Source organism: Chiloscyllium plagiosum, chromosome 23 (genome assembly GCF_004010195.1).
Source record: "Chiloscyllium plagiosum isolate BGI_BamShark_2017 chromosome 23, ASM401019v2, whole genome shotgun sequence".
NCBI lineage: Eukaryota > Metazoa > Chordata > Chondrichthyes > Orectolobiformes > Hemiscylliidae > Chiloscyllium > Chiloscyllium plagiosum.
This window is the reverse complement of record NC_057732.1, coordinates 37261727-37277996: the sequence shown is the minus strand read 5'-3', so window position 1 is coordinate 37277996 and position 16270 is coordinate 37261727. Positions and strand designations below refer to the sequence as shown.

The 16270-nt window shown below is 39.4% G+C and overlaps 1 protein-coding gene across 1 annotated transcript in view; it reads left to right on the top strand.

Annotated features, from left to right (window-relative positions):
- The window catches only part of tnpo3 (transportin 3), a 73047-nt gene that overhangs the window by 28490 nt on the left and 28287 nt on the right, over positions 1-16270 (top strand). The window contains exons 12-16 of the mRNA XM_043713950.1: positions 518-709; positions 1672-1763; positions 2006-2082; positions 8350-8410; positions 10885-11025. Coding sequence (XP_043569885.1) covers positions 518-709; positions 1672-1763; positions 2006-2082; positions 8350-8410; positions 10885-11025 — 563 coding nt within the window. The remainder of the gene's footprint in view (positions 1-517; positions 710-1671; positions 1764-2005; positions 2083-8349; positions 8411-10884; positions 11026-16270) is intronic.

The window sequence follows — 16270 nt, the reverse complement described above, 5'->3', positions numbered from 1 at the left end:
AGTATCATTGTGTACACCAACTGGTGGCGTGCTCTATGCCTGTCTTTATTGTATGTTATGTAATATCACTTACCTTTCTCTACCTGGCGGGTCGAAAGGTGCTAATGAAGAGAAGGGAGTTTTCCTAGCATCCTTAAAGCAAAACTAGACATAAAATAGGTAAATTAATTTCTAAACGTATGATGGAGATGGAATTAAAAGATTTTTTATTGATGTGATTAAATGGAATAGAAAGAGGCTCATGTGGATCATATACTTGCTAACAAGTAGAAGTTGAGGCAAAGAGCATAGATATTCTACCTTAATGTAGAGCCCAGTTAAGTATGAGTTAAAAAGGAACTGAAAGTTACATTTATTGTGTTAGATGAAATAAAATTGGAGTAGGCTGGTGTGGAATCTAAACATCTTGCATGATTTGATCAGATAGCATGTTTCTAATATGTAAATACTATCTATAGCAAATATATAAACCCAAAAGCAATCTTATGTATTTGTTTTTTACTCTCTACCCCACAAGATCCAGTGTTAAATTATTTAATGAAAGGACTACGGGAGAAAGAACTTGCATCAGCATCAGCCAAAGCCATTCAAAATATCTGTTCCTCCTGCCGTGATCACATGACTCAGCACTTTGAGGGCCTCCTGGAAATTGTTCGTTCCCTCGAGACATTCAGCCTCTCTCACGAAGCTGCCATTGGCCTCTTGAAAGGTACTCAGAATGTTAATCAGCACAATGACTATTGAAGACACAGGATTCGTTTCTTAATGATGGTTGCCGAAGATGTACTAATATCCTGACTGAAGTCCAAAACCAGTGTCCACTGTAATATTTTTATCCTGCCAATTTCTTCTTTCTTTCTCTTTCCCGTTTCTGTGATAGTTTGGATAAATCTAGTAAGTTTCCCGTGATGTAAGTGGTGGATTTAGTGAATAGGTGTGACACTAGAGAAAAGAGGATTTGGTTTTCTTTAATTTTCTGATCAATCACTTAGGTAGGGCTAACCTTTCATGGCAGAGAAAAATAAATGATCTACAGATTATGGTTTATTTTGAATAGAACCAAGAGTCTATTTTAAGAGATCAGAGTTTAAGGAACCTGTCTAGAATACTGAAATATTGGGTTGAGTTAAAGTCATTGAGGATGTGATATTTCTCGGAGACTGATGATCTCCTTTTCAAAAAAAGACATTTCTGGAGGTAATAAAACAAATTGCTGGAAAACTGTGCAGGTATGGCAGCATCTGTGGAGAGAAAGCAGAATTAACATTTTGGATCCAGTATTCTGAAGAACGGTGACTGGACATGAAATGCTAACTATGCTTTCTCTCCTCTGAAGCTGCAAGACCTGCTGAGTCTTTCAACAATTTCTATTTTTGTTTCTGATTTCCAGCATCCACAGTTCCTTTTTTTTGTTTTATTACTGAAGGTAATCTCTATCTAATGCGTCAGTTAAGAAACGATGTGGCTCCTGAACTGAATGCTGCCATTTTCTGTGCAACAAATTTGTTTAAAAGTATCAGCTTTGTTTTTGTTCCATCTGCACTCACTTGGTATATTTAGAGAACCCGCAATCTTTCGAAGCTATTAATATTAAAGTGGAGGATAGATTATTATGTTGACAATTATTGTATATCTCTTTTTTGGAAAATAGCTTCTGTTTTCTTTGTTTAGGCACAGCACTTGTTCTTTGCCGGCTCCCTTTGGAGAAGATCACCGAATGCCTCAGCGAGTTGTGCGCTGTACAAGTGTTGTCACTGAAAAAGGTAAGAGAGTGGACAAAAGGCATTTGGATCAACACAATACCTACTGAACTGTTGTTTAGACCATATTTGTGACATAGGGCACTTTTGTTCTTTGGCTGCAGGTATTGTGTATGTTTCAAACCTAACACTGGTGCACTTTCCATCTCAAATATACTCTCTTTTGTGAAACAATGCTTTCCCACTTGATCTCCCCATTTGTTCAATTCCAGTTCATTAGGTTGTTCTTGTTTTTTTATTTGCAGCTCCTTGCACAAGAGCCTGCCAATGGCCTTGCTACAGACCCCACCATATGGTTGGATCGGTTGGCTGTTATTTTTAGGTATGATGTATTTTCTCAAAACTATCTCTACTGTGCCGCTGTGATGGTACAGTTATATCGCTGGTTGTAGTACAAACACAAACAAAAACAAATTTCTGGAGAAATTTAGCAGGTCCAGCAGCATCTGCCCAGTGACCCTTCAAAACTTGACTGTGTGCTGTCTATTTCATTATGAGAAGAATTAGGAATGGGATTAAACCCTTGAATCATTGGTGAATATTTGCATTTTTGACATTGATGAAGGGAAAGTAATGGATTGAAGCAGTTTAAGATGATTCCAGCTAGGGCACTACTCTGAGGAATGCCTGCAGTAAAATCCTGGGGATCAACCATCTTCTTTCATGCTTGGCATGATTCCGCTAAATAGAGTGGTTTCTCTATGCTTCCCATTGGTTGCAGTTTAGTTTGACTCCATGATGCTGCAATTATTCGTATTGCAGTCAAAGGCAGTCTCTCTCACTTCCACGCCGAAACTCAGTTGCTTTGTCAATGTTTAGACCAATGATGTAATGAATCTTAAAATTCAGGGCACTGGCAAAACCCAGAATGATCAGGTGAGTAAATTCTACATGCTAGCAATATCAGTGAAACATTCTATCATTTTACTGATAGTTAAGAGTGGAACAGCAGTTGTGCAGATTACATTCGATGTGTGTTTGTGAACAGGGTATACGTTGGTAATTTTCCATATGATACAGTAAATACCATTGGTGTAGTTAGTACAGTGCAGTTAGCTTAGAGCACAAGCCTTCAGCTAAGAAAGATGTTGGTGCCTGTGGAATTTTCTTTGTGTCCTGTGCTTGATGGCTTCTTGATGAGATGAAACAAGTTGGCTGAAAACAGGCCTCCAATATTGGAGATCCCTGCAGAAGGCAATTTGGGTCATTTACTTGTCATTTGTGGCTGAAGGTGATTGCAGGTACTGCAGCCTTGTCTTTCGCCCTCTGGTGTTGCATTTTGCTGTCAGTTCTTGGATCCTCCTAACATTAAATGTTTAACTCCCTAATATTAAATGAATGCTGATAGTAGAGCTTTGATTTGATCACTTGAATGCTTTGAGAAAGGGTCAGTAAGGTTCAATATGAATAGCCACCAATTCTAAGTTACCTACTAGGTTTCACAACCTCTTAATTTGGACACACACTGCTTTTCATCATCACTGGTGAGAATCCTGGAGTTCCTTACCTTTTGTCAGTGGTAGCACTTTCACTACACTGACAGCAGGGTTATAGTCCAAGAGGTCAGCATGCAACTACTTTCACAAGGTAGGAATGGACAATGAATAATGATTTTGTCAGCAACACAATGGCTCTGTGAATGAATAAAAGAATTGTTCCCTTTTTGTGTGTTGATTTGTTGAAGCCATTAGTTCTTCAGATGAATTTTAGGACTGGTTCCCCCTCTTTCTATAGTCTGTAATAATTAAGTGGTGCAGTACTTTGGGAGGAATCACTTATGCACCTTGTTATTTCATACATTGTGATAATGAAAGTCAGTTCTTAAAGATGCTTGTAGCAATGCTACATACTTATGTTTCTAAACTAAAATTGTAGAAAGCTTTTGTTATTACAATACAGTTCATTAGATCAAACATCCAAAATATAGGATCAGAATTTTCTCTCGTTTGATTTGGTGCATCAGCTCCAAAAGGCTGCACTTTAGGCCTGTTATGATAATTGCTTAATCTGCCATCTGGGATGAAGTTCTGATGGGTAGAGATCTTATTGTTGTCGGAGGAGTAAATCCAAAATTTACAAGAGCAAAATCAGCACTTCTGTTTTCTTAGACATTTAAGCTACTGAAGTATGAGCACAGGTAGTTCTTCTATAACATAATAGTTCTGTTCTTGTGCAACCTCGCATTATAGAAAAATTACGCATTAGAAACAATGCTTAAAGTGTTGGTGATGTAATCGTGCTACAACCAACATGCATTTTAAAAGTTCATGCTTTAGAAACAGCATCCCAATTCATCAATTACGTTAGAGCGAATTCGCGTTAATGAAAGGCACGTTCTAGCAGAACAACCAGTACTTTGCACAACAATCATTAGGCTTCATTGACATCTCAGGAACCATAATCTATAATGCATGACATGCTTCCTAACCTACACCCACATAGTTTGTACCAGTCTCACATCTTCCCATTGTATTATATTAACAACCTATGTTTTTGATTTTCATAAACTGTTTCAGTCTGTGAAACCCTTGACTTTCCGTGACTTCCAAATGATACGCCCAAATGGCTTTGTCTTGTATGTTATTTAAAAGCACCTGGTCATTTTTCAGTTTGCTTGTCCATAAGAGTGTAGAACTAAGATCAGGAATAGACAATTTATCCCCTCAAACTTGCTGTGCCATTTAAACAATCATGACTGACCTTCTCTAGGCCTCCACTTCATTGGCTAAGTGGTTAGCACTGTTGCCTCAAACCACAAGGGGCTTGGGTTCTATTCTCGTCTCGGGCGACTGTCTGTGTGGAGTTTGCACATTCTCCCCATGTCTGCGTGGGTTTCTTTGCTAAATTACCCATAACGTTCAGGGATGTGCAGGCTAGGTGAATTAGCCATGGGGAAATGTGGAGGTAGGAGTTGCATCTGGGCGGAATGCTCTTCGGCATGCAGGTGTGGACTCAATGGGCTGTAGATATTCTACGATCCACTCTTCTGTCTACTCTCCATAACACTCCATTATGAGTTGAAAATCTGTCTATCTCCTCAAATCTCCAGCATCTACTGCCCTCTGGGATAGCAATTTCCACAGATTCATGACCCATTGAGAGAAGTGTCTCCTTCCCTTTCATCATTTCTCCTCATCTCTATTTCAAGTCTGTGCCCCTTTATCTCAAAACTATGATCTTTCATGTTAGGTTGCCTCACATGAAGAAACATCTTTTCTCCATACGCTTTGTCAATCCCCTTTCACATCTTATAAACCTTGATTAGATCTCATCTCATTCTTATAAGCTTGAGAGTATAGGCCTAATCAGTTTACTCTGTCATCAAAAGACACATCCCTCACCTCTGGAATAAATCTGACCCTCCTCTGAGCTACCTGCAATACAACTACATCCCTCTTCAAGTAAAAACATCAAAATTGTATGAAATGCTCCAAGTGCAGTCTCACTAATGCTTTGTATAGTTGCAGCAACACTTCCCTACTTTCAGTCTCTGTTGGTAACTTCAGAATTTGACTATAATCAGACATCTTATTTCAATCTTCATGATGCACGTGAACTCAGCTGCTTACTGCTGTTCACAAAGCTAAATAAAATCCAAGACGCAATCCATATTACTAATCTGTATGTTATTTTAGCATGGTCCGAATTGCAAGACTGGCTGACTGCTTTTCAAGCTGCAACAATGTGTTTCCCTTGTAATGATATTTGTCCCTTTTTCATTATTTGGATAACCCACACACAGTCCACTGTTTGGGCCAGTTGGGAAGAGACTGGGGTATGTAGCTCTGTTGTGGTTATTGTCTATATTATCATTTTGTTGTTTGGTAGTACAGAGTTCAGTATTACTGGAAAAAGACACATTTTGTTGATGCATTTCATCTTGCATTGGTGAGGGAATGCCCTGAAGAGGGCAAGGTGAAAAGCTTCAACCAGAAAGGTCATTTTTTTTTCGATGATTATTATTTCTTTGTAGTTCTCTTTCATTTGTCTTTTCACAATAACCTGTTAGAAATAACATATTCAGTGAGTTAATGCTCTCGCTGACACAATGGTTATATATCTTTTAAAAACTGTTTATCTTCCTCTTCTCCTGGTCTCCATTTGTATCTCCTAGCTCTCCTGCACTGTCAACACTATCACATATGAGAAACAATAGGTTTTTATTTTGTACACTCTACACCTGCCCTAAACAGCTTCACTTGCCAGAGCAGCAAGATTGACATGAAGACGTTTGTCCTTGGAACGGTGAATGCATATCGCTGACCTGTATGCTGTCATAAAACTTCTCTTTCCTCTGTTTTCTATAGCCTTTTTTTTGTGTTCTTCTTTATGTAAACAGTGGAAAATTGGCCTCCCACTCCTCTTCTGCATTGAAGTGGAAAAAATGAAAAATCAGTCATAGGATTTTTAAAATTTTCTTCCCTTTAATCCTTCCTTGCTGCTGATGCTACTCACTCCATGCAAGGCTAAAGTAACATGGGTGCAGCCAGTGTTGTAATTCTCAAATGTCGAAATCCTGCAGTGAATTCCATGTCTGCCAGCTGCCTGCACATGTGCTTGAACTTGTACTCTGCTTCCAGCAGTGGGAGCAAGAACATTGTGGTTTATTGCTACAATCCAGCTGAGACCAGCTAACCGAACACAGTAGTATTTAAACCTGGGACTTCGCCGGTCTCCATGGCTCGAATGCTCATGGCTTGAATTAGCTGATCTCTCAAGGAAATGTTGCAGTGAAAACTGTTTTTGTAACCTTGTGCTTGCAGTTAGCACATTCTTGGGAAATTTGTCATAATGTACTGTCTTACAAAACAAACTGCACACAGTGATTAGCCCTTGCCACCTTGTATAAATTGGCTAACAATTAAACCTAATGCAGTACAAGTTGTTGGATGGGACACCACAATAATGAGTCTTACTTTGCTCTTTAAATTTGGAAAATGTGGAACTAGGCTCAGTGATTAACCCTTGTGCTGCCATTGTACTAACCACTGTTAATGAAGTGCCTTTAATGTATTAAAATGTCTTGAGGCTCTTCCACTTATCAATTTAGACAAAACTGGACAGCAGGCTTTGTAAGGAGATGGTGACACAGGCAGCCATAAGATTTTAAAGTAAATATTAGGGAGGGAAATGGAGTGAAGAGGAGAGAATTCCAGAACTTAGAGCCAAAAGAATTGAAGATCTGGTTGTTGAACTTTTAACGCTTTGAATAAAAAAGAAATGACTAATAGGTATAAAAGAAAATAGTGATGAATTAGAGAACATTTTAAAATAAATCCTTTTGCCCCTTTTTTGGACTTCATGTAAAACCACAGCAGTGAGGTTTATAATAATGTCCAACTACTTTGAAGGCTTTTATGCGTTCACAGTGGGAACGAACAGGAGCTGCAGCTACTTGTTGAGTGATCAATTTGAGATGAGCACTCTAATTAACCTTTGCCTGGGTATCTGTCTTTAAAATGTAATTTGCATGTCTGTTGCTTTTAAGATCAAAATAGATTCAGCCTTGCCGTATAGTTCAAATCCTCCAACCCTGGCAACATCCTTGTAATTCTTTTCTGAACCCTTTCAGGTTTCACAACATACTTCTGATAGGAGGAAGACCAGTATTGCATACAATATTTCAAAAGTGGTCTAACTATATGTCCTGTACAACTGCGATGAACAGAACTAGAGGGCATAGGTTTAGGGTGAGAGGAGAAAGATATAAAAGAGATTTAAGGGGCAGCTTTTTCACACAGAGGGTGGTGTATGTATGGAATGAGCTGCCACAGGAAATGATGGGAGCTAGTACAACTAAAGCATTTAAAAGGCAGTTGGATGGGTATGTGAATAGGGAGGATTTAGAGGGATATGGGCCAAGTGCTGGCAAATAGGGCTGGATTAGATTGGAATATCTGCTCAGTATGGACGAGTTGGATCGCAAGGGTCTGTTTCCATGTTGTACATCTCTATGACCTCATGTTTATCTAAATTAAACTCCATCTGCCACTCCTCAGCCCATCTGATCAAGATCCCGTTGTACTCTGAGGTAACCTTCTTCGCTGTCCACTACACCTCTAATTTTGGTGTGTCTGCAAACTTATTAACTATGCTCCCTACGTACGCATCAATATCATTAATATAAATGACGAAAAGTAGTGGACCCAGCACTGATCCTTGTGGCACTCCACTGGTCACAGGCCTCCAGTATGAAAAGCAACCCTCCACCACCACCCTCTGTCTTCTACCTTTGAACCAGTTCTGTATCCAAGTGGCTAGTTCTCCCTGTATTCCATGAGATCCAACCTTGCTAACCACTGGACTTGAAATTTTGTGACTAATTTGAGCACCCAATCAGGTTAGAATATTGAATGTCCAACTGATCGGACCGTCATGTCGGCAGTTTAGATGAATTTACTATCTGTGGTTGTTGTCATTGTACCCAGCTGTGCTAACTTAGTGTGAGAAGGCTGTGTGACCACAGATTCTGAATATTGTTCTTAAATTCTCCTCTGCATCAACAATTGTCTTTTCATTTTCTTACTTTATTTAATTCTGTACAGAATGTCAAATGAGTTATTAATGATTTAACTTGGTCACATTTCAGGCACACAAACCCTATTGTTGAAAATGGTCAGACGCATCCATGTCAGAAGGTGATACATGAAGTAAGTGCATGTGTCAGAAGGGCACAATCAGTATTATTGATGGATGTGTTGTTGCTGTGGGTATGGAATGTGTTTTTGGGTTATTTGACTTAATACATTCTAACCACCCATTCTTTAACCCCATCTTGGAATTCACGCATTTGTAAAATGTGATTAGGGTCTGTTCTGACACATCAATCCCCGTGTTTCGTCCATCTCATCCCTTCCCTTCAATGAATCTTGGTTTATCAATGTTGCGGAATCTAGTGATAAAGGGAATAGCAGATCCGAGAGCAATAGGTAAGGGTGATTTGCTTCAGAATTGAAGCATTCATTCATTCTTTCCACGACTGACATGAGGCTGCAGACTGTACTTGTTAAATGATATAGTTCAGCAATTTGCCAATGTGCCTTTGGCAGCACCCCCCCCCCCCTCTCCCAAACAAGCAATCTTCTCTATCTAGAAGAGAATGAACAATGGTGGTGTTTGAAAATCATACTCTTGAAGTCCCCTACCGTCTAGACTTGAACACAAGTCTGTTCCTTCATTATTTCCGGGTCAAAATTCTAAAACTTCCGATCTAGCAGCACTGAGAGGTCTTTTGCCATGTAGAGTGGAGTGGTTTAAACAGAAAATGCACTTTCCCCATCTCAAAGGGAACCACAATGACCAGTTAGTTTCAGTCATGTCAACATTGTCCAATTCTAGAGAATGTTTTTTTAAGATGGCCTTGTTCTCCCTCTCTTTACCAAAGATGTTATCCTGTGTGGTGTCAATGACTCCTTTCTTTAATAGATGAATCCAGACTTCTTGTTACCTAATGTACTCCTTTCTCATTTATTTGTTCGCTGTAATGTAGACAGATTTCATTTGTTTTCAATTGAACTGCTTCCCTTCTATTTCAAAACATGCTATGTGATTGGCATATGAGTTCATATTGTGCAGTCCTTGTGATGTTTGACAGCTGATTAATTTAAGTGATATGACAACAGCTTGGCTAAGTTCAGTTGCACAGTTATGGTTTAAGCCCTACTTCAAGTCTTGGAGTAGGTTTCTAGCCTGGCAGTGCTGAATTGCTGAATAAAGCTGGTTAGATGATTTCGGAAGAATACAAAATTTCCCACTATATTGTTTGAAGTTTAATGTGATTGTTGTAACTTGGCCAACTATAATCTACTGTAGGTAGCCTCACAATGCTGTGAGAGAGGAAGTTCCAGGATTTTGACTAGTAACACCGAAAGAACAGCAATGTATTTCCAAGTTAGCATGGTCAGTGGCTTGGAGTTGAACTTACAGGTAGTGATGCCCCCAATGCATTTGCTGCCCTTGTCCTTCTGGATGGTGGTGATTGTGGTTTTGCAAGATGCTTTCTAAGGAGCCTTGGTGAATTTCTGGAGTACAACTTGTAGATGGTGCACTCTGTTGTTGTTGAAAGTTGAATATGTTGTTAGTGGAAGGGGAAAGGAAACCAGTTCTTTTGGCTTTCATGGTCATTTTTCTGAATGAGGCCCACCAAGTCTCAACTCCAATTTGACAAAATTCAGCCAAATAAATACTGTGGCTGCAGCAGGTCAGAGGCTGGGAATTTTGCAGACGTAACTCGGCTGTGCTGTTACAAAGTACATTTCAGCAGTGTGATGGAGCACCCCCCACTTGCCTCGATGAGTGCAACTCCAACAAGGCTCACATCTGATGATTTAATCAAAAGAAAAATATAGGATCAGGAGTATTTGACCAATTATATTGAATGTCTGGATAGATAAATATTCTGTTACTCAGCATGAACATTTCTTGCTTCAGACCATGAGCTTCCTCTTCAAGAAGTTAATTTGAACAGTCTTCCGTTAAAATGAAAAATGTGCTTGGGTACTTCAGTATTGAAATTTGTATCCCTAAAAGTGAGTGAAGTATTAGAAGTGCAAAATTCCTCCCACCAAGTAAGTCAGTGTTAGTGCAAAGCGATCATGTTTTCAATAGGGCTCCCTGGTTCAGCCTACAGTGCAGTTTCAAATATTTTGCCTTTCTGTGCCATGGTTCTTGATTTGAGTTCCTGCCCAGAGTAGTAAATACAAACATCAGGGTTTACACTCCACTGGAATATTGAAGAAGTCTGAGATCCTGGCCTTTTAGATGAAATTCAGACAAAACTCTATGTTCTCTCAGGTGGATGTAAAAATCCCTGCACGTTATTTTGCTGATGATTTGGGAAGTCACTACTATTGTCTTGGGCTAATATTTATCCCACAATCTGCATTTCTAAAGAAATAGATTTGTCTCATCTTTTTCACATGCCCCTCCTGGGAGCTTGTTGTGTGTAAACAAACTGATGTATTTCCGTATTAAAACAGTTAACACGCACGCACATTTTCAAAGTGCTTTGGCTTGACTTGAGGCCATGAAAGATATTAAAAGACAAGTTCTTATTTCTTGGTTACTTTGAGTTCTGTAACTGCAGTTATTTCCTTTTAACGTCTCTCCTTTTTCCTGCTTTTAGATCTGGCCTGTCTTATCTGAAACCTTGAACAAGCATCAAGCTGACAATCGAATTGTGGAGCGCTGTTGTCGTTGTTTGCGTTTTGCTGTCCGATGTGTAGGGAAAGGGTCAGCTGCATTACTTCAGCCCTTGGTCACTCAGGTAAGTTGATCTGTGGATTCTGCCAGCTGATAGGGGTGAAGAAGAAGAATTTTAGAGAGAGCTCTACTCATAATAGTCAGATGCTTTAGCTAGATAATAAGCTGTTGTAGAAATATTTGAGAAGTTGATAGAAGACTCCAGAAGAAGGTAATGATCATTTATTTCATACGCAAACATGGAGAAAAGCTTTAACACGGAGGTCAGAGCGTACTCTACTGAATTACAGAACACCTTCAAGCTTTATAGAGATCGCAACAAGCATATTACAGTTGTAATTCTCGCATTTTCAGCAACAGTATGTCCCTTTTCTTTATAGGCATTCTGTTCCTCACTTAAGGCTTTTGAAAGCTACTAACTTGACAGTTTGGTTTATTTCAGTTCTAGCTTAGCTTATTACTGACTATATGGTTAAAACTTTAGGCCTAACTAATTTAACTCTTTAAGCTTGCCCCCCCCTCTTCTCTTGGTTCTTGGCCTAGCCCAAGGTACCAAATACAGTGGTCTTGTCCTTTTCCCTTATGTTCTGCCACCCATTGATTCTGGCCAGATATCCAGCCTTGGCTTTAAAGACAATGGGTCAAACGGCTTTTACTATTTGGTCCTTTGGTAGAGGTCCTTGACCTAATGCCCTGTTGGTCTGATTTCTGAATCCCCACTGCCATCATCTTTGTGACCACCTCGTGCAATAACTCTGGCAAGACTGAAATAAAATTAGTATCAATTGTATAATCACTTGGGCATGGGAGGTGATATGAATCCATTGATATATTTATATATTTGTTCCACAATTCCTCGCACCAGGTTGTGGAGTCAGTTAAGGATCAGTCATGTTATTGGAGTGAACAAATGCCCTCCCCTGGACTAGGGTGAGGTTTTTGGTCAATAATGGGATAATCTAGGAGAACAGGTTTTAGTATTGCATCAGGTTGTCTATTATGGTCTCCACAACTTGCCTGTTCATATATTTCAACCAGCTCTATCTTTATCACTGACATCTGTGGATGTAACCACAATGATTATGGATGCGCATAATCAACTCTATCAAAACTCCTGCCGCACAGAAATATAGTTCCCGCCACTCCTGTGAGACAGGACTGTTTTACTACCCATATAGTCTCCATTGTAGTATTAAATCCACATCTTTCCTCTTCTGTTATGTATATTAGATAAGTATACACTACATCTATTTAAACTAGTACTTACTATATTTGATTTATTTATTGTAATGTGTATTTTGTTATAAAATACAATGAAAAGTGTTGTATATTGTTGCCACTTTTTGGTGGCATTTTAAAGCACAAAAATAAATCAGAACATAAAATCTAAAGACAGAAATGTATTTGAAAAAGTTCAACTTTACAGCCCTCCTTGTTAAGTGCTCAGCCTTGGGCCTTGAGTCCCCTTATCTCCATTACATATGGTGTATATTATAGTACAGGTCATTCTGTTATAACATGCGTTTTGTTAATGCAAATTCGCTGTAACACGATTGACGAATTGGTTATGCTGTTTCTATGGCGCGAGCTTTTAAAATGTGTGTTGGCCGTAATACAATTACAGCACTAACACTTTAAGCGCTGTTTCTAAAGTGCAATTTTTCTGTAACGCGGGTTTGCACAAGAATGCAAGAAAGCGTTACAGAAGAACTGACTGTACTTCACATAATAACTGCCTCCATGACCTAAATATTCTTTACTCAATATAATGCCTTAATGGGTGTTAACTCTGGTATAAATGAGGTTGCCAGAACAATGCCGATGAACATATATCACATATAACACATTTCACAGTAGTCTTATATGCGCATGTAAAACCTTTGAGCTGGCAGCCAGAGCAGGGTGTCTCACCTTTTAAGAATTTATTTCAGATATTTACCTTTCTGTTCAAGTATCCATGATTCATACGTGTGTTACAGACATCATTTCTGATTTCATCATTTGAGAACTTTTCCTGATCAATTTATTAATAGCCCATGCATGGCTTATGGAAGTTATTCTGGCAGCTATGTAGTTAACTTGGTGTTGCAATGTATGCCCAGGATCATGTTACAGGGCTCCAGTAGCAGATAATGGTAGTGGTAGCACATGCGTTGTGATAGGCTAGTTAAATCACTGGTAGATGAGCTGATGGTGATGGTGTTGTAATTTGATAGGTTAAGTATGATGGAGGGAACCAGTGTGGCAGACGATGACTAGTTTAGAGAGACAAAGCAAGCCAGCATGATTGGCAATGTTAATGTTTTCCGATAAGCACGAGATCAACAAATTGCATAAACTGGAGGAGAACATAGATCTTTGGGGAGTTAGGGAAGACATTTTGCTGGCTCCCACAGTTTTGATTTTGCAAGATTAAAATTTAATTTCATGAAGGATTTTCTGCGTCTCCTGCTAATTTTTTTGTAGAACATTGTGGAGTTCTTACACAACAGGCTATCTAGTACTTAGCCAAGCTCTGAATAGATCTTGGTTTGTATTGAGTTGCCTGTCCGAAGGTTTCCTTGGGTTGATAATTTTAAAGTCCAAAACTTTTGGTCTACTATTGCCAACCCCTTTGAATTTATTGCTGCGTTTCATTGACTAAACTGCATTTCAGGCGACCTAGTTCCTGGGTTGGAGATGCAGCCATTTCCACACCCCACCGTAAAACCAAGCTGTCTGTGTTGCAACTTGTTTGACCACTGTAAACAGTGCTAGAGTTTGACCAAAATCAAGCAAACCAATATTGTCGCTGTGTCAGCTCATGGTGCACTTTGTAAGACAAGACTTCATCCTCAATTAGCATAAGTCAGTGTAACATGGGTGTGTGTTGGGCAGTGTTCCCTGTTCCCAATGTTAAGAACATAAATCCTACAAGTATCAGCATGACAAACAACATTCTGTAACTTTAAATAACTGTTGTAGTTGTCACCAGTTGGCTGGGGATTAATTCTGGAAGACAAAATTAAAAATTAATTTGTCAAATACTTTAGCTATGACCAGTGTTTCCAGCGCCCTTTTCCTTTTATGACTATAAGCACATACTGATCATAATGACTCTATGTCCATTCCACCTCTGCAAACCTCCTCTCTCTCACTGGGAACCTCTGCTTTCACCTTTGCCTCGATATCGTGCAGAAATTGCTAATCTCTACTCTACTGTTGCCATTTTTAGATTAGATTAGATTAGATTACTTAGTGTGGAAACAGGCTCTTCGGCCCAACAAGTCCACACCGACCCGCCGAAGCGCAACCCACCCATACCCCTACATTTACCCCTTTTAACCTAACACTACGGGCAATTTAGCATGGCCAGTTCACCTGACCTGCACATCTTTGGACTGTGGGAGGAAACCGGAGCACCCGGAGGAAACCCACACAGACACGGGGAGAATGTGCAAACTCCACACAGTCAGTCACCTGAGGTGGGAATTGAACCCGGGTCTCTGGCACTGTGAGGCAGCAGTGCTAACTGTTTGTACTGCTTTCTCACAAATTAATTTAACTTGTTCACTTAAGGGTCCTAATTCCTTGCAGCAGTCACAGCATTCCCTGGTAATGTCATTGCCCTTCCTGTCATTAACTGGCATGGAATTAATCCAGTCACTCCATTGGGTGTTGCCTTCAGTCCCATTATGGTACTATGCAATAAATCTGCCCGGTCTCTTGTATGGCTTTAGCTAAAGCTCTTTTAAAATGTTGTTGTTCTTTTTCATCTGAGCTCTGCAGGTGGGAGTGGATGTGAAATTTTGTTTGATTTCCAGCAACCTAAAATCTTCTGAGAATGTTAGAAATAGGAACAGGAGCTGGTTATTCAGTACCTCACAACACTGCCACATGCCTTAACTCCTTGATATTTCAGAAGTCTACTGTCGCCTCTTTAAATACTTCCAACAGTCACGCATCCATAACTCTTTCTGGAGAATTCCAGGCATTCGTCATCCTCTGAGAAGAAATTCTCTTGTAAGTCGGTTTTAAATGAGTTACTCCTTATTTTTTAAATTATGAACCCAGTTCAAGCTACTACCCCAAGTGGAAACGTCTAGCCTGTCAAGTCCCAGCAAGTTCATGTGTATTTCAAACATCATCCAGCATTTTTCTAAACTCGAATGACTAAAAGCCTAATCTGTTTAGCTGTTCTTAATAAATTAACCCCTTCATCCCAGTAATTAGCCTATTGAATCTCTTTTGAATACTAGTGTATCTCCCCTTAAGAAATTAACAGGACCAAAACTGTTCACAGTGCACCACATACGATTCTGCCATCACCATGTATTATTGCAACACATCTTCCCTATTTTTCAACTTATAATAATAAAGACCAAAGTTTCATGTGCTGCCTTAATTACTCATTGCACTTAGCCTGTAAAATGTGTATTCTGATCTAAATCTCTGTAATGGTATTCCCATCTAGGAATTACCACCACCTCTTCTGTTTTATGGTGTGGACCAATGAATTAAGTTATAAAGGAAGAAACTTTGAAATGAGCATTGTAGAAGCTGCAATTTAGATCTGTCTGGGATGAGAGCAGAGATATGTTAAAAGGTGAGTTAAAGATCATGATCAGAGGGTGGGATATTTATGTTCAAATGAAGGAATGAACTTGGATTTAATTGCTTTATCCAGTTCTTAAAATTTCTTGCATTCTAAATTCTGTTGATGGGTAGGAAGATTCCCTCTAATGCAGCAGGTTCAGTTAGTAATCTTCTCAACTGAGACTGAAGTGTCTCCCATACAGGTTGTTCTGCTATAACAACAGTTGTTCCTCTGCAACCTTGTGCTATAGAAAATTGCGCTATGGGAAATTGCCATAGAGATTGCGCTATGGAAGACTCACTATACACATTCAGCGGAAAGTTTGCAATATGCAAACAACATCCACAATTCATCGATCGCATTAAGGCCAGTCTGCACTGATAAAGCATGCAGTAAAGAAGAAGTACCTATAGTTTCTTCTCTGCATGCCATCTGAGGGCTATGGGTGACTTATTCCCAGTCCTCTAGCAGTTTGTATTCTAGCAGGCAATAAGATATTGGCAACTCTTTCTCCCTTTCTTCTGTTCAATACTCAGAATAGCTTGACTAGAATTGGCTTGTGGAAAATTGATTGCAAGCCTGTATCCCTCCTGGTTGATAGAGGATTGTCGCAGTGTGCTTTCAATCCTGCAAAGTAGTGTTGACCTAGATTATTTGTTCAAATTTGAGGCTGGGACTTGAGCCCCTGCCTTTGAACAGAGAGGAAATTGACACCATTTGAACCAAATTAATG